Source organism: Danaus plexippus (assembly GCF_018135715.1).
Source record: "Danaus plexippus chromosome 16 unlocalized genomic scaffold, MEX_DaPlex mxdp_23, whole genome shotgun sequence".
Taxonomy (NCBI): Eukaryota; Metazoa; Arthropoda; class Insecta; order Lepidoptera; family Nymphalidae; genus Danaus; species Danaus plexippus.
The window spans coordinates 3,482,902-3,501,986 of NW_026869851.1; the positions used below are offsets into that span (position 1 = coordinate 3,482,902).

The 19,085-nt window shown below is 31.7% G+C and overlaps 2 protein-coding genes across 2 annotated transcripts; both read right to left on the minus strand.

Annotated features, from left to right (window-relative positions):
- Window positions 1-327: 327 nt before the first annotated feature.
- Window positions 328-4,505, minus strand: LOC116772166 (uncharacterized). The gene is made up of 4 exons (XM_032664248.2): window positions 4,404-4,505; window positions 4,042-4,210; window positions 3,124-3,498; window positions 328-2,991 (listed from the first exon to the last, which is right to left on the minus strand). Exons 1-4 carry the CDS (start codon window positions 4,467-4,469, stop codon window positions 626-628), a joined length of 2,976 nt encoding a protein of 991 aa, XP_032520139.2. The 5' UTR covers window positions 4,470-4,505; the 3' UTR covers window positions 328-625.
- Window positions 4,506-11,306: 6,801 nt separating this feature from the next.
- LOC116771945 (mucin-2-like) lies at window positions 11,307-17,727 on the minus strand. Its single transcript, XM_061528174.1, has 3 exons — window positions 17,622-17,727; window positions 16,729-17,428; window positions 11,307-14,842 (listed from the first exon to the last, which is right to left on the minus strand). Exons 1-3 carry the CDS (start codon window positions 17,628-17,630, stop codon window positions 11,448-11,450), a joined length of 4,104 nt encoding a protein of 1,367 aa, XP_061384158.1. The 5' UTR covers window positions 17,631-17,727; the 3' UTR covers window positions 11,307-11,447.
- Window positions 17,728-19,085: the final 1,358 nt, after the last annotated feature.

Here is a 19,085-nt window from a genome sequence, read left to right on the forward strand (position 1 = left end):
TACGTACATACGTACGTACGTGTAACTGTATTTACAGATCAGGGAATTAGGCAAATGTAGTATTTTTACTCTATATTTATTTATAGGGATCATTAATTTAAGATACTAATGATAATAATAATCAAGGCGAACAAATTATATTGCAAGAAATAAAAATTACCAAGAATTCACCATAAAGTAATGCGTTACATTATACTCTTATTCGTATTTAGAAAAAAATTATGTTGTTTGAGAAATAAGTTCAAACAATGTATATTTTTATGTTTCAATTCATTTTATTTTGTTCAATTGTGATTCGATTAACATTTAGTTCATCGGAGGCAGCGGTGTGTCACAGTTATTTGTTTTGTTGTATTAAAATTTTAAATTATACATATTATATAATTCCAGTGAACAACGTCAGATGAGTGGAAACAATTTTGACGTAAAAATAAACAGTTTTCATTTTCTCACTATTTATATACACATTATTCAATCACATAGTGACATTAACAATCATATTCTATACATTATCAATGTACAAAATCGTATTTTTTGGATTTTCCATACATGCTTCTATTTAATATACAAGATAAGATAATACCGATCAATATTTTACTATATCTAAAATATTTTTAATTAAATTCTAATATTTATAACCTTCTTCCTCGCTGAAACTCGGTGGTGGACGAGACCCTGCAAACTGTTCACTTTTATCCTGATTGCCTCTGCTTATCTGTGTTGTTTGCGAAAAAGAGTTTGGACGTTGTGTGGTAAAACTTACACTTGGTCTTTTGTAGTGGTAAGGCGCTTCGACTTGTTTTAAAGCAGAAATAGGTCCTTTCCCAAATTTATTGTTTCCAAGTCCTTCACTAGGAGACGATTGGAAACCTTGTCCGGGTTTTTGCAAACCAGAATAAGGTTTATTTTTATTCAAAATACTGAAGCGAGGTGAACCGTTGCCTTGTGAAGAGCCAGCTGCCTGACTGCCTGGGTTCTTTAGAACTTTAATAGGGTAAGATCCTTTATTTTGAGAACCATTTGGTCCGTTTTGTGATGAAGGATTAATGTTTCCGTTATTTCCACTAACTACTGAAGTGAAAGTGTTTTGACTTAATAGTGGCTTCTTATTTCCTTCGTTAGATACTCGAGGTCTATTTCGGCCTAATACATTTTGTCCCGAAATAGTTGGCTGAAAGGCAGGTTTTGGTCGATTATATTGATAACCGTTTACTTTGTTTTGTATTAAACCACTTGATGGTCGTTTAATTTGGACTCGTTGGTCTCGATTGAGGAAAGGACTTTCTTTATTTTGAGAAACGTTTGATGTTCTATAAGAAGAAGGCTTAAAAACTGAAGGAATTTGTTTGCCGAATTGATACTTTTGAGATTGATCAGCTGAGGGACGACTTCCAAATGAGGGTTTCAAATTCTGATCTCTATTAAATATGGGAATTGACAAACTTGGTCTTGCTGAAGATGATATCTTTTCGCTTTGGCCAGATAATTCCGGACGATACTGGTTAAAGGAGCTTTGTCCGGAATTAGCGGGTTGGAACGCGGGCTTTGGTTGATTGTAATGATAACCATTTCCTTTGCTTTCGTTCAAATCGCCAGAGGATTCTTTAATTTGGATTTGTTGGTCTTGGTTTGGGAGAGATCCCTTCATATTTTGAGATGCATTTGGTCCGCTATGAGAGGAGGGCCTAAATTCTGGAAGAATTTGTTGGCCAGATTGATACTGCGAAGATTGATCAGCTGGGGGAAGGCTTCCAAATGAAGGTTTCAAATTCTGATCTCCATTATATATGGATCCTGATAAGCCTGGTCTTGAAGAAGATGATATCTTTTCACTTTGGCCAGATAATTCTGGACGATATTGGTTTAACGAGCTTTGTTCGGAATTAGCGGGTTGGAACGCGGGCTTTGGTTGATTGTAATGATAACCATTTCCATTGCTTTCGTTCAAATCGCCAGATGATTCCTTGATTTGGATTTGTTGGTCTTGGTTTGGGAGAGATCCCTTCATATTTTGAGATGCATTTGGTCCGCTATGAGAGGAGGGCCTAAATTCTGGAAGAATTTGTTGGCCAGATTGATACTGCGGAGATTGTTCAGCTGAGGGAAGGCTTCCAAATGAAGGTTTCAAATTCTGATCTCCATTATATATGGATCCTGATAAGCCTGGTCTTGAAGAAGATGATATCTTTTCACTTTGGCCAGATAATTCTGGACGATATTGGTTTAACGAGCTTTGTTCGGAATTAGCGGGTTTGAACGCGGGCTTTGGTTGACTGTAATGATAACCATTTCCTTTGCTCTCCTTCAAATCGCCAGAGGATTCCTTGGTTTGAATTTGTTGGTCTTGGTTTGGGAGAGATCCCTTCATATTTTGAGATGCATTTGGTCCGCTTTGAGAGGACGGCCTAAATTCTGAAAGAATTTGTTGGCCAGATTGATATTGCGGAGTTTGTTCAGCCGAGGGAAGGCTTCCAAATGAAGGTTTCAAATTTTGATCTCTATTAAATGCGGGACCTGATAAACTTGGTCTTAACGATGATAATATATTTTCATTGTCGCTAGTTACTTGCGGTTTGTATTGATCTTGTCCAGGAAAAACTGGCTGCAATGAAAATTTTGGTTGATTATATTGATAACCGTCTCCTTGTAAAAATTGTCCTACTATTCCTTGAATAGGTGACTGACTACTAGATTCAAAACCACTGTTTCCTTGAATACCAATACCAGAGGTCTGGTGGGATTGATAAGGATTTGGAGTGTACATCTGGTTAATATCTTGTCCACTTTCCTTATTCCGTTTTTGGTCTGATGGATTTACATCTATACTAGATGCTTTTTCATATTGTTGTTGAGAATCCAGGGGATTGTTATATATGGAGCTTATTTCTTGATTTTTGTTTCTTTCGATTACATCTAAAGGACCATCAGATTCTTGATCTGGCTTTGTTTGATAATAAACGTTGGAATCATACTCCTCAGGATTGTAAGCTCCTAAACAGAAAATAACCAATTAAATATTGTTTCATTGTACTTTTTTTCGTAATGTAGAATGCAAAAGTAGTCATTATATTTTATTATAGTAAGTTATTATAATTTGTTATTTTATTAAACTTGAAAAAGTACCTTCTTGTGTACCGGCAGCAGCAGCCCTAGCATTTTCTTCTATGGACTTTAATATTTCTTCTGGGATAGGGTGAGGTGTAGGTAAATGTTCACCCTGAGGTTGATAGCCATTTATATCTGCCGTATAAGTGACTGAATAGGATTTACCGTCATCCCCAGTGTAGGCATAGCCACCTTGAGCATTAACTCCATTAGATGCAACACCTGATTCCTCCACAGAAATCCCGTTAGATGTTTCATAATTATATGCATAGGATTCACCGTTATTTTCGTTATTAAACTTTAGTATCTCCGCATTTCTATCAGCTGCTGCTTGAGGGCGTTCCTGGTTGTAAGCTTGAAGAACTTCCTGTCCAATATCTTGGATATAAGAGCCTGAAAGAGATAGAATACAGTGCGACCAGCATGAATGGTGAATTTTTCTTTACAGAACACAAAATAGTCACAGGCACGTAATTTGTTAAGAGGCGATAGATGCACTGAATGTGATCAACAAGAATGACCATTTTTTGTTACACTAAGTGTACATGCTCAAACTTATCCCCACTAAGCCAAAATCTTTTCAAGTTATGTGCCGGTAATTACACAATTGGTTTAAATGGCTGCAGAGTACTTTTATATACATAGGGATAATTTTTCTAGAACAATCCATTAGAATTGACACCAACGGTGAAACTATACCGTTGCACTTGAATAGGTGGTAGAGCTTAGTTTCCTGCCCTTTCCTCATTCGCAGCCCTTCCTTTTCCTCAACTATCAAGGTTGGCAACGCCTATAGACATCCGCAACATAAATGTTGCGGATATCCACGGACGACGGTCACTACTGCCCACCAAGTAGGCCGTCTGCTCGTTTACAACCTTTCACATAAAAATTGTAATTTTGACGATTTTGCATAAAACTTATTTTGGTTAATACCTGGTTGACTTTCTGGAACGGGCAACCCTTGCCCGAAAACCTCAGATTGATCAGCTGGAGCAATTAATTCTGCTGGGCTGCCACCTGATGATGCTGCATTTACAGGAGGCAGGTATCCCTTATCTAATTTATCCGCATAGCCATAAGCTATTATTGATAGAACTAGAATCTGAAATGAAATAAATAATGTTTGTAAATAAAAGTATATAAAACTTTTATATACATGTATGAAAATTATGATATAAACGTATCGTCAACTCAATAATCATAATTAATACAAAAGTGCGTTATTTTAATTCAATCTAATATTCTACATGTAATTAATATATAATCCCAGTTAATAGAAGATTTGTCTTATTTACCAGCTTCATATCTAAAGCTGTATATGATGCTAAGGTTGGAGTGTGAATGTATGTTATGTGTTTCATCCCATATTTATATCACAGAATGCGCTCAGCCTTAACAAACTCACGTCAGTAACCTTTGGCATCGGCGTGAATCTTCGCTTCACTTGTGTGTGTGACTCTTGCTTAATTTTTGTTGATATACTAATTATTGGGATCTTACACAGCTAATACGACACAATATACCTGTTTACCCTGGACTCCATTGTTTTCTTATAATAGTTGTAAAAGACTTTTAATCCAAAAATTATAATGAATTGAAAGAATTATATTGTTATGATTGTATTTCGTCATCCATTAATTCAAAGCCTTATCTTACGTGATCATTTCTGACTTAATTATTTATTTATTCTGTTATATAAAAATGAGAAAAAAAATATTAATTTGCAAATAATGTTTATATAATATAGGCTTCGGAACAAAACGCTTCTGATAGATATTGATTAAGATATATATTCTATATATAAGCTTACTAATTGTTTGTGTATATATATATATATATATATATTATATATATATCGTTACAGTGACGACACACGTGTGATTGACGTATAGTTTCGCGTGTTATTTTTTATGGTAACACCTTAATATATCTCAAATTACATTCAAGATTGCAACCAATATTGTTATGATAATTATCTTTCTTAAATACCATAGTTAATATCATTTTTTTGGAACTCGCTTATATACAATATTACATTAATTAAAATGTTTTAAACTGTTTTAGTATCTTGAAACGTTGTCGAAATGTTCTTCTATTGCTTTAAGTCACATATTATATCTATAATGTAATATTATTATGGATGTTTCTTTAAATCTAGGTGGATCTAAAAATTATACAAATGTGTATAACAGAAGTTAAGAACATAAACGAGAATCGATTAAGTAACATCTTGCAATATCTACAACGAATTCTTTATATTATAACGGCACTTTATATTTTAATTGTTTTTTTCTATGGCGATCTTACAAAAATTTCAACTTTATGTCCGATTTGTTTAAGAATTTTTTACGCTTCATTCGATCATTCGGATGTTTACACACTTTTTTATTATTGCTCACACATAATCAATATTTCTATAACATGTAGTATTCTATTATATATAGAAATAATAATTATTTATTTATTTTAATTAATCAAAACAAATATCAAGAATAAAATTGTGACAACCCTGAATATTTCTGTTTTCAACGTCCGTTAACGTCAAACAGACAGTTTAGTCGAACAGTGCGATAGTAATATGGATAGGACCTGCGGGTAGAAGAAAAAGAGGCCATCCAAGAAACAGGTGGATCGACGGAACAATTCAAGTAGCTGGAAAAATTAGAGAGTAAAAGCAAAAAATAGAAAATTGTGGAGCAAGCTAGGGGAGGCGTTTACCCAGCATGGGGTCCCAATAATATAATAGTAACAGTTATTTATTTTATAAAAGAAAATATTATTTATGGTTGTTGGAAATAAATGGGCTCATTATTAGGGCTCATTATTATTATTATTATTTCGATACTTAGAATCTTTATGAACGATTATTTTTGTATGTCAATGTCCTAAAAACGTGTAAATCTAAATGTAACTTATTGATACGTTTGTCTGTCTTCTTACTGATATCTACTAAATGGGAAGTGGAGTTTGATGTCTACTTGTTGGTCTCCATTGTTCATTTAAGATCATAAAAATACAATTAATTACTCTTACGAACAAACACGCGCTTATAAAGTAACATTTAATCGCTTTATATTATTCCTGTTCTAGAATATCTCTAGATTACTTTTGATTCAATAAGTTCTTGCATTTTATTCTTTTTGCGAAGGTACACTATACTAATCTTTGTAATTTTTCAATAAAAATAATAAATTTTAAATACAAAAAAAAAATATTATTCATTAATTTCAGTTTCTTACAAATATTGTTATGCTGTACGCTGATTTACGTTTCTAGTTCACCTAATAAGTGTAGAAATCATGCGGATAGTATTAAAAAAATACTGCTAAATAATTCAATAAAAAACTGTTACCACAAATACACACCAAAGCAGGCGCTTCTAAAATCTCGATTAATAGATATAAATAATTATATATTAATTTTTTTACGGCTCAATGTCGTGATGTCTGGTCCCAATTATTAGGTCGCACGAGTAAAACTCATGTCGGTTTCGTGATCTCCGTCAATGATGACCAGTCCTATTGCTGTGACCTCGACCTTTCCTTTCTTGACCTGTGCTTATTGTATTTGTTTGTCGCTATCTTTAAGTAACAATCATTTAGTTCCGCCACGTTATGGGAAATTGTCGCTTGTATACCTTATAGATGCAACAAGTTATTATTGCATATGAACCTGTGTTGGTGGTTAAGACTAAAAGACTATATTTTTAAATTTTGTAATCGCATCTAATAATATGCGGAAGTAAAACCAAAATTAAATTTAAGATCATAAAATATATATACTTTAACAAATACGTAATTGTTTTAGCAATGATTGAAAGCTGGTAAGCATAGCTTACAGCAGAACGAAGTAAGCTTTCCTTTGCTGCTGACTTTCGAACATTGAGTGAGAGTTTTCAAAACTTTAGAACCGTCTTACTTTATAATCGTAAAATTATTTCTCATCTTACATAGTCCCTGTGACACTAATGGATTAATACTCTTGAAAATCCATGGAAGCCAGACGCCGGTAGCCATCAGTACGCCCCTCGCCCCCACTTTAAACGTTTAACATTAAAAAAACCATGTGTAAAATCATATCTGAATTTAATCCCATAAGTCTAGTAGAAACTAGAAGATGTGTAATTTATTAAATAAAATTTTAATACGGTTATAAAATAAAAATGAAATAATATAGCGTTTAGTAATACAGGTATTTCGAACTCATAAACTAACGATTCCATCAGAATTGATTTCGATATACTGTATATATTCTTCATATCATCATTAGCTTTTAATACTTAATACACACTTCTACTGTCAAGGTCGTGTCAACACTTCACGACTAGACCGAATAATATTACTTAAGCCGAATTGAAAGTCTAGATCATAGAAATAAATTCTTTATGCAACTATTTTTTTGATGAAGTCAAGTAGGTCTTTCGGCATATCTCAATATTGAACATATTTTGGTTTAGACATATTATGTTCCTATTAGTTCAGAAAATATTTCTTAGAAACAGTACTTTATGGAATAATTCTCAATAAAACATTGTTAAAACAAATTTTAGTTTTGTATGTATACTATAGTTTTAAACTGATAACATAACATATTACGCTACAAAATAGGAACTTCGTGAATGAATTTTCACTTAATTTTCTCTTCGTGGCTGTTTAACTTAAAACCCTATATCCCTTAATCGAAGGTTGATTGATTAAAATAAAATATATCTAATGTGCATCGTCTTGTCTGTTTCATTGTTACAAAGTCAAGATTTGTTTATGAACCGTTTGAAAAAGTAAACTTCATAATGACTTTAACGCTTCTAGCAGAGGTATTATACATGAGATAGCGCCTCAGGCCACAGCTGGTATATTTATTGTATATTCACGGTGAATAAAATTATACTTTGTACAACCCATTTGACTCTTCGAAATATTAATATGTAATTTTTGAGCCGTTTTGTATCCGTTGATGATATAAGAACAACAGAATTATTCGTATTCTATTAATAAAAGCAATCGATGATACGAAAATAGAATATTTAACTTACGAATGACGTAAATTGAAAATTGTGACGAAACAGAGGTTTGATATATAAAATTCTACTTTGTTCAGATATGTTGGGTCTTTGTAATTAATACATTCAACTATATACATATATATATAAAATTGATATTTAATTATTTTAAGCACGTTGCAAATGAAAAAGTATTAAAAACGTAATATACTTACGTAATTTATATCAAGTATCAGCAATTCAATTAAAAAAAAAATATTAATTGTAACTATTTTGAATAAAATGAATACAAATTTCTCTTCTTTCATTGGCCGATCCAAAAAGTAAATGACGCCTATGATTCAAATTCAAAACTATAAAAATGTTTTTGAGAACTTAATTCTGTTTGTAAATAAAATATTACGTTTGATCTTGGTTGTTCTGTTTTTATAAAGACATTACTGGGATTTGAATTTCTATAGGATTATATTAAGATTAACTTTCTCAACAGTCATCAAGTAACAGAAACACATAAGCAAAACGCAAGTTATTTTTGCATATTTCCCGAAATCATTAAGTTTTCTCAACATTACTCGACTGCTTATTCCATTTAATCTAGCACAATATTATTTCCGAACCATTTTTTTATCTGTTCAAGATCTTTTACTATCAATAAAAACAGAAAGATTTGACACATCAATTTGAAGCTTATATATTAAAAAAAAAAAGTTTTAGCCAACACCTCGGAAACTACGTTAAACTATGCCAAAAGTTATTAAACCATTATTACATATACAGAATCTTTTATTACACACATTTAACCACTTTTTCTGATTCGACGGATAAATCCTAAAATATAAAATTAATTAATCCAATGCATGTACATATATAAAAATCACTTTATATTCCACAACTACAACTTTGATATACAATTTTATTGGAATTTAGAAAATAAAACTTTTATTCATAAAGTATGAAAATTAAGAAAATAATTTCTTACAAATATTTTATATTTTTAAATTATTTTTTAAAATCATTTAGATTTTCATTGATGTAAATATATTTATTTATATAATATACTGGTATAAATGAACATTAATAATGATCTGCTGAAATGAAAAAGCAGTTCCTTAAATAGGACAGTTTTGGTAAAGGGTAAGTTTTATAAAAAAGTTAAAGAAATCCAGAGATATTTGAAATTATAATGATTTGATTAATATTTGACTTAAAATGCAGAGTTTTATGTGTTAGAACTTTGCATTTTAATATTGTTTAAGTCATCCCTTACACTCAGAACGAAATAAACTTGAATCGGAAACTTTGTGCGTGGTTGATAAAAAGAGAAACAGCTATAGTTACTGACCTCCTTTTAAAACATACATAAATCTTACAGATTAAAAATTTTTTTCTTACCAAAGACAACTTTCTTAGTTTCACTTGCTTGTTAATAAAAACAAAATGTAGGCCTATGTAAATTTTTATATCTCTAGGTGCCTGATAAGATTTACATAGCAAATTACAATGTCTCAATGTTTGCCACATACAAAACGTGATTTTGCTTGTGATGAAATTATCAAGTAAAGGTAGGAATTAGGATAGGTAGCATTTTATTTATTTCTTCACATTACATTGCTTTATAATTGAAAGTAATATTTTTTTTTATAAGTAATATACCTAATAATTTTATATTGATAAGATACCAGAACCATAAAATACATCTTAAAATGTTGCTCTGTTGAAATCAAACACCAGGCGTTTCCACATTAAAGCTACATGTGTAAAAGTTTTTTCTTTTGTCTTTATTCTTATAATATCAAATATTGGCTTTTGACGATACTCATACTATCAGACGCGTAGCTAGCGCCGCACAAGCCACGTGGAAGAAACGAGCCCCTTTTTAGATAAGGTCTGAATTGTTATATAAAAAATATGTTTTTAAAATCCCGCCTAATTTTTAGGCGAACTCAAGATTTCGGACGGAAAAAAAAAACGACGAATTTTAAATACATTTTCATAACGCTTTGAGAATTAAATTTGCATTTTTAGTGGTATTGCTTATTACCAGAGGTGTCCTCAGTTTATCAATTAATACGAACTACATTTTATTTATACCCATTAATTTCTTTAAATAAACAAATATGTGCGTACTTCTGTCACTAAAACAATAACTCTTAGAGAAATTTATTTTTTTTTATTAAAAAAATAATAAAAATTAAGCTGACAAATAATACAGATACGAATTACAATATACCAGAATATAATAAAATACTAGTTTTGGCCTGCGACTCCGTCCGCGTAAACAAGAAGTAAGAAATTTATAGTGTGCTAAGATAATACCTATAGTAATAGTAACCTACGTTGCAGCCTTTTTATTTTAAATAAACTAGATACCTATTGCAAAGCCATCTTCTGGGCTGTTTTGTGAATCTAAACCATTTGAGGCCCCAACCAAACGCATGCAAAAATCATTCAAATCTGTACAAACGTTTAAGATTTCAGTGACAAATACACTTACAGTGGAATATATATAAAGATATTACTTAAATTCGTTTTCATTTTGAAATAACATAATGTTCTCCTTCAGACTCCCGCCTTACGAATGAAAGTAAGTCATGCGAAAGAAATATTCAAATAAAGTCGAAATGTTTCCCTTAAAGCAGATTCAAACGTCTCACTTTTAGTGTTGTTTGAACTTTATTGAGAAAGTTTCAAAGAATCTAAGTACTGATATCATACATTAAAATGCAATTTACATTATATTCCGTGAGTTGTTTTTTTTTTATATTAATTATAAAATGAAAAATGTTTTTTTGTTTCTAATCCGTGTTATATTAGACTTTTTTATTCCATTCCTTGGTCACAATATTCGATGTATTCATAAATTATTTACCCACTTCTTTTCTAATAGATTTTAATTTTAGAATAAAAGATCTGAGATCTTTATGTACATTCCCTTGATCAAAGTATCAAAATGTTTAGTTAGAGAAAGCTTTTGATTCACAATCTGATTACATATTCTGGGTAATATTCATCACAGATAATTATTTTTTTTACCTATGTACCCCCAAAAAACGTGACGGACTTTAACCAAGGTACAGTATACTGTATATAACTATGTGTTATGTAATGCTAAATTAGAAATACTCGTAAATGACTTAAAAGTAACAAACGAATTATATATTTTTGTTATTTTTTATTTTCTAATATGAAAGTACAGAATTTTTTACTTTTATTTGCTATGTACATAATAATTTACTACATAATATTATTTATACAATTAAGTTCTAACTTAAATCGATATTCCCCATCCCATTTTGTTCGACATTTTCTTACTTGTATTTATTACACAGACAATTTACTTCTAGTAATGATATCCTTTTTCATCGAAGCTAGGTGGTTTCCTAGGTCCTCCGAAGTTTTCTGGTTGTTTGGAAGCTTGGGTAGTTAATTTTTGCGATTCATAATTTTGATTAATAGCAATTTTCTTTTCCGATACAATTTTGCCATCGGCAGTGCTTTGGACACTTCCGGATAATTGCTGTTTCCGAGATTGAGGTCCTCTGCAACATGCGCTGTAAAACGATAACTGTGGACGAGTGTTGAGTTTCGAATTAGTTCCAATAGTGAAAGAGTCCTGAGAGGTGACTGCTGTAATGTCAGTTTGAGAAACCTTATCTTCTTGATAGTCTGGTTGGGTTACCATGGATGTGGTCATGAATTCCTCCGTTTGAGTGGTTAGCTTTTCGTCATCTTGATTTGGATTAAACGTGGTTTTCTGAGAATTAAGTTTGTCTAATCTGTTTCCGAACTGCTGATTTCTTATTTGATTCAAAGCATTATTTTGAGTGGGGGTAGTTAAAACTTGAGCTGGCTTCGAGTAATCATAAATCTCTTCCGACAGTGAGCTTGATCCAGGTTTAGCCTGTACCAGAGAACCTGAACTAAACGCAGCATTTGGTTTCTGATTTAGATTAATTTCCTTTTGTCCTGCAGACACAAACGTTTCATTGGGCTTTCTATAATCATATATTTCACCCTTATTTTCTTGATTCTGTAAATTAATGTTATCCTGTGAGGTTTGTTGTGACATGCTAGGCATTGTTATTTTGTTGAATGACGGCGTCATAGTTTGTTGATTTCCTTGTGAAGACTGAAAACTGTTACTTGGTTTTGAATTGAAGTCGTTTTGTAATATTTTCATGCCAAAATTGTTATTATCGAAATATTTTTCACCAATTTGTGTAGACAAAGTATTTTCTGTTCTTTCTTCAGTCTGTGTTACAGTATTATAGTTTTTCTGCTGAGAGGTTGATATGAATTGAGCAGGTTTTGTGTATTGATAAATAGTCGGCATATCATTAAATGTAGATAAAGTTTGGGAATATTCAGGCGTCTCAGTTTTTCTTTCAAATTCTGATTTGTCAAATCGAGTAGTAAGTTGATCTTGCGCCTGGAAACTATCCATAGTTTCGGTGTAGCTTCCCGTAAATGAGGTGGTAGGTTTTCTATTTGATTGTCTATTGAATTGAGTTGTAGGAATATTTGATCCAAACTGTTGCTTTACAGAACTCGTTGAAATTTGAGTTGGTTTAGTATATTCATAAACTTCAAACTGAGGTGTGGTTTCGGAATCTCTAGTTTGAGTATTTATTTCTGATACATCTGTGGGATTCTGCATGTTAGATGTTGTTAGTTTATCGTCAACTTCCAGAGTTGTTTGTTGGAATGATGATGTCGTAGTTTTTTTGTCGTAGTCTTCATTTTGAGTAACATCTTTAAATAAAATTTGTTCTTTCCGTTTTGATTCGTCATTTTCTTGAACATTAACCGTTGTTGTCATCCCAAACTGAGTGTTTAGCTGACTGTCTTGCTGATTTGCCATTTGTTCATTGCGAGATGCCAGTGATTGTGTTGGCTTATTGTACTCATAAATATTTGTAGTATACTGTTGGGTCTGTGAGTTATTTTCTTCCATTTTATTTTGAACGGTGGAAGATGACTCTGATACTGTAGTTGTCGTCAACTTAGTCGGTTTTAAAGACTGTACCGGTCTGTAATAGTTTTGTGTACTTTGCTGGACGGATGGAGTAGATGAAAATTTACTCGAAGATTCAAAATTTGACAAAGAGGGAGATATCGATGGAAATGACGATATAGAAGCTTGAGTTATGCCATTTGTGGGTAGATGACCTTTATTTTCAAATACTGTAGTTGGCGCGGAGGGAGTATAATATTTATGTGTGTTGAATCTACTTGTAATGTCACTGAAGGTTGTCGATGTCATTTCTTTACTGCTGTCAGTTTTAAAATTAGTGGCCGTAGCTTCCTTATTTAATTGATAAGAAATTGTGGTTGGAAACTTTTGAGAATTTTTTTCTTGTGTGAAGAATGCCGAGTTAAAAGGCTTTGACGGTTGATTGGTATTATAAGAACTAGTTGGGCCTTGTGATTGCTGATTAAATTGAGTAGAACTTGGTGTTTGAGTGCTTTGAGAGAAGTAAATATTGTTAGGTTTAGTCGAAGTTATTGATGGGATGTTTTCAAGCTTATTGCTATTGGAAACAAATTTTTGATTTTGGGTAACAAAATTTTCGGACGACAATTGAAAAGAATTTGTAACTTTTACGTCATTTTTGTTACTGCTAGTTGATGTAAATTGGGATGGTGTTGTTTTAGAATTAAGATTTTGTATTTGAGAAAAGGGTTTGACACTCAATTCGGAAGTGAAGTCCGTGATTGTCGTATCAGGCATATTGGCAAAATTCGAACCTGTATATTGCGCTTGAGTAAAACTTAAACTTGAGTCTTTATTATCTGTTTCTGTTGAAATCGACTCTAAAGGAGTTGTTAAAGTTCTTTCTGGTTCTTTTGTAGAAATGACAGGCTTCGACGCAATTAATAAATTACCTGCATTGATTGTTGCACTTGACGGTAAAGTGTTATCTAAACGAGAAGGACTAGAAATAGAAGATTGTAGAGAACCTTGAGGACCACGTGAGGTTTGTGTCAACTGGTTGTTAAAACCGTTTGAACCCAAAGTAGTTCCAAAAAGATTCTGTTCGTTACTTTGTTGCGTTGATTGCGTATATTGTGGACTTGTATTTTTGTTAATATTATATGTTGGTAATTTCTGCATCGGTGCCATTAATGATTGACCATTGTTGCTTGGTTTGTTTTGATTACTTTCTATCGAGAAATTTATTCCCAAATCTTGATTATTCTTTTGTTTATCTTCTGAAGATACCTTCTCAGAAGTCACTGATGATATCGAGGTATCGTATGAACTTGGCCTTGGGCTATCAAGTTGGCCTTGTCCTAAATTCATTGTTTCCTGAAGTGCTTGTTGTGAAAGAGGCTTCGCGGGCGTAAAACTGTTACTGCCGTTCATGTTCGTAGACGAGGACTCAAAATTAGAAGAAATTGTATTTTGAGCATTCTGCTTCTGTGAATATTCATTTCTTGAGCCAAGTTCAGCATTTATGTTCATCTGGTTTTGTCCTAAACCACTTCCTTTGTTAAAATCTGTCCCGAACTTATTCACAGCACCAAATTTCGAAGATTCAGTTTGTGTACCAAACAATTCTATTGGGTTTGGTCGGACAGCAGCTGCTGGGTTGTTATTCATGAATCCTCCATTCATATTAGCGATGAGCCCAGATTGAACATTAAACATGTTTGTTTGTCTGTCATCATATTTATTATTGATCTCAGCTTGCTTATAATCATTATTGTTGTATTTTCGTGCATCGTATGAGCCTGTAAATAAAAAATGAAAGCAGTTAGTCATGTGTCAACGCCTCTGTCAACAATTAATCACAAGGCGATACGTTTATCACTAACAATAGGTGTTTAAGTTGATCACATTGTTGATTGTGAGAACGGATAACTATTTGCTATTGCTCGACGATATTATATAGAAAAAGGCAATTCATTATATATACCTGAATATTCCAAGAAGTATGACTTTTATATTTGATTCATATTTCTTATATAGAATCGTACTTAAAAGATTCATTAAATTTAAATATATAAACAGTTAAAAACAAATAATATTATTCTATAATCAATAATACGGACAATAAAGGATATTACTTTTATAATTGAAAACTATTGAAGTGTAAATAAATAAAATTTACTTTAATCTTAAAACATAATACAAACTAACTTTAAAATTATAAATTGTTAGATATAATTTCTGAAATTATATTAAATTATAATAGAGAAATTAAATATAATATATAAATTTGACGAGTAAAGAAAATCAACTCGTTGCATAGTCAAGTGCCTAAATATTTGCGTAATAAATGTCATCTCAAAGATAACTGGTTGAGTTCAACTCACAGACGTTAAGTCACCACTCACCACACTATTGCAATGATTATATAGACTAGCATAACGGGGCATGAGGAGACAATTTGTTTTTTTTATATATTTTTTAAATGACACTAGTTTACGTTTAAGATAGTCAGCAAGGTTAACTTCAATAAGGACTCCTTTCGAAACTCCAACATTACAATTACTTAAAGTGATCAAAACAATATCTTCACGTGTAAAAAAAATCCTTATAATTTATTGAAGACTTAAGAAATATAAATATAAATGACTTTGATAAAGAACTAATTTTTCATAAAGTGGGATGAGAGCTTTATTGAATAAATAGATTATTTTTTGTCTATTAAAAAGTAAGAGAAAAGTAGAAGTCTCTGTGTAATGTTTTTTTTTATCATAGATTAATTTGACTTTTACTCAAGAGAATTTGTTATTTATAGATAAAATACGTTTAATATATATATATATAAACGAAAAGAAATATTTCCAAGTATATATCTGTTGAAGGAAATGGTTGCACTTTATAATTTAACATACGCAACTGAATATGACAAGATAATTTTATAGCCAATCGTTGCTCTATAAAAAATACTTTCTTAGTTAATAAGAAGCACAAAATACCGCTGAATAAAATGTAGCATTTTTAACAAAAACTTTCTAATATTTCATGACAGAACAATAAAATATATCGTATAAAACTTATTTCATACAAATGTTTACTATTTATCATAAAAACTATATATCAAGGCGAATCTAAAACATTAAAACTAGTATTAAAAATAAATTTTATACTGCAATAATTGTAAGGCTGTTGAAGCTTTAACAGTTACGATTTAATTGTGGTTCATATTTTCCACAGTGTAATTAACACGGTTCTATAATTGACATCCGAAAAGCGATGATACCAAAACTAACAAGGCTCTATTGACTATCAAAATAATGTATGAGGAATCAATTAATGGAACTACTTAATGGCGATTAATAATAAATATTATTGTTGTTGAATACTTCTGTTCTTATATATATGATTAAATTACTTTCCGTTGATTTTGATTTAAATATAATATGAAAAATCAAAAGAGATTATTATCTTTGACAGTGACATTTATTCTCCATACACGTATAAAGTGCCATTAGGTGATTAAATTATTATAAAACAAAGCTCTAAAGAAGCTTCTGAATATAGAGGCTTTACCATAATATACATACGTTGGATATCAAAAACTGTATCATGGTCCAAACACATATATTTTTTATAATCGTGTAGTAATTACTTCACTGTTATGTAGTAATTTAAACTTTAAATAACTTACCATCCTCAAAAATACCGGCTGCTTCATCTCTCATGTTCTGCTCCAAAGCCCTCAATATCTCCACCGGTATAGGTGGTGGAGTCGGGAGGTGATTACCCATCGGCCGATAACCACCCTCATCGGCGGTGTAGACGACACTGTACACTTTCCCATCATCACCCACATAGGAAAATCCACCCTCAGCTTGAACACCATTGATGGCTACTCCATTCTCCTCAGCTTTTATTCCATTATCAGTTTCATAGCCATAGCTGTAACGCTCACCGTTGTTATCATTGTGGTACTTAACAATACTAGCTCCACGGTCACGTGTAACCTGAATTTCAGATCTCATCGGTTTCTTCGGCGTATTGAAAGCTGACAGGTCAGGGTTGTAATCCAAAATCGGGTTTGCTACGTGAGCCTGGTTTGTACCTCTGAACGCTGCCTCTCCTACTTTAGAATCCATTGATCCGTATGATATTCTTAAAGCTCCTAAGCCGGATTGCACTGCTTTTATGCCAGCAGCGCCAACATCAATGACAACCCCATCATGTTCGTTAACAAAGCTACCAAGTGGCAAATTCTCTATTTCAGACTTTGCAATAGGAGTTTGTATTGAACCTGGACTTCCACCAGCTGTTGCAGCTGATGCAGGAGGTAAATATGTACGGTCTAATTTCGCAGCATTACATGCCACTGTAAGAGCGGCAAACAATACCTGGAAAATGTACGACCAATGTTATTATACAAATATAATAAATCAATGAAAATATATGACTTTGGCTTCTTTATGAAAAATAATAATAATATATAGAATATCAATTTACATTGTATAATAAAAGTTTTCTAAGTCAGAATAATGAAATTGATGTATAAAACGGGACCAAAGTTAATTTATTAAAAGACTTTACCCAGTTCATTGTAATCCTGACGGTTTGATGCTGCTACAATGATATATTCACACGCACTGATGATTTTGACACGGACATTTCCTTTATATACGTTTACCAAACTCATCCAAAAACGAGCTCAGGACATGCATCGGATGGAGCTTCGAATAATTAACAATCATGCCTTATTTCAACAGTCATAAGGTTGTTTATCGATAACTTCAGACGATTATTAGATTACAGCCGGCGCACAAGTTCAAGGGGCAGAAATATTAAAAAAATATGTTTTAATTGCAATAGTATCAGTTCTAATAATGATCACGAACGTCCAGATGGAATCGTGATATGTTTCCATCAATTAAAGTAAAGGGCAGATGCTTCAGTTGTGCTATGTCAAGGTGCTCTATAATTTTTAAATTTATTCTATTCTAGGTGTTAATCAAATTACTTAGTTGTACAGATTTCAAATCTTCTACAAATAAACGCACCTATAACATATTCTTGAAGCCATTCAATTCTATTTAATAAAACTATGAAGCCTTAATTTGTTTTAATTAAAGGCAATAAATTTCTATACGCTGATAATGCTTAAAATAATTTAAAAATTTATTTAATTTAAAAGCTACAACAATGTCACTGCGACGTGATATAGTTATTGTGGTGCAAGTTTCATATAAAAGTTAGAATTAAAATCTACCCAATCCAACACGAATTAATGTATGACAAAAATATTTCTATATAAATAATATGGACAAAAATAACAATATTCAAACAAGGAAAGGAATGTCATGTTATCGGTAGTATAATAGTTATTTCCCTGATTTTTAAAAGTACATTCACACAAACAATATTATATACAAACATGGTGCTTATTATTAAGAGTTTTGCAACGCTGTGCCTTTATAAGCTGACAAATATTCATAGATACTATTGAAACAGCCCGACTTCCATTGAAAGTTCTACATTGTATCGTAGCTGTCATTTATAATCTATTATAATGGCATAATATATTATTTTACCATAGCAGAATAGAAAATGGTCTACAGCAACTTTCTAGTGGTATCCCTATACTAAATCGAAAGTACTTAGCAAAATGCTAACATTATGTCAAACGTGACGACAAAGCTATTGAAATTACTCATTTCATAGTAAATAATAAATATTTACTATATATGACTATGTACATGTGATAGTACTTATGATAGTGACATATATTTTAGAGGTGTTAAATGCTATGAGTAAATCAGTTGCTTCTCAATAAAACTGCCTCCAATTAAATCATTCTTTAATTTCTGATTTGTTATAACTTTACGTCAAAGCAATGTAAATGCATTCGTAAACAAGATATCAGAGAAACTAAAGTGTGGGTAGAATCAGTAGCTATCCCAGATCTTCATAAAGATAAGAAGGGTTTTGAACTTATCTGCCATATTAGAAAAAATACCGGACACGATCTTAATCTCAATCTGATAAGCCTGAAACGAA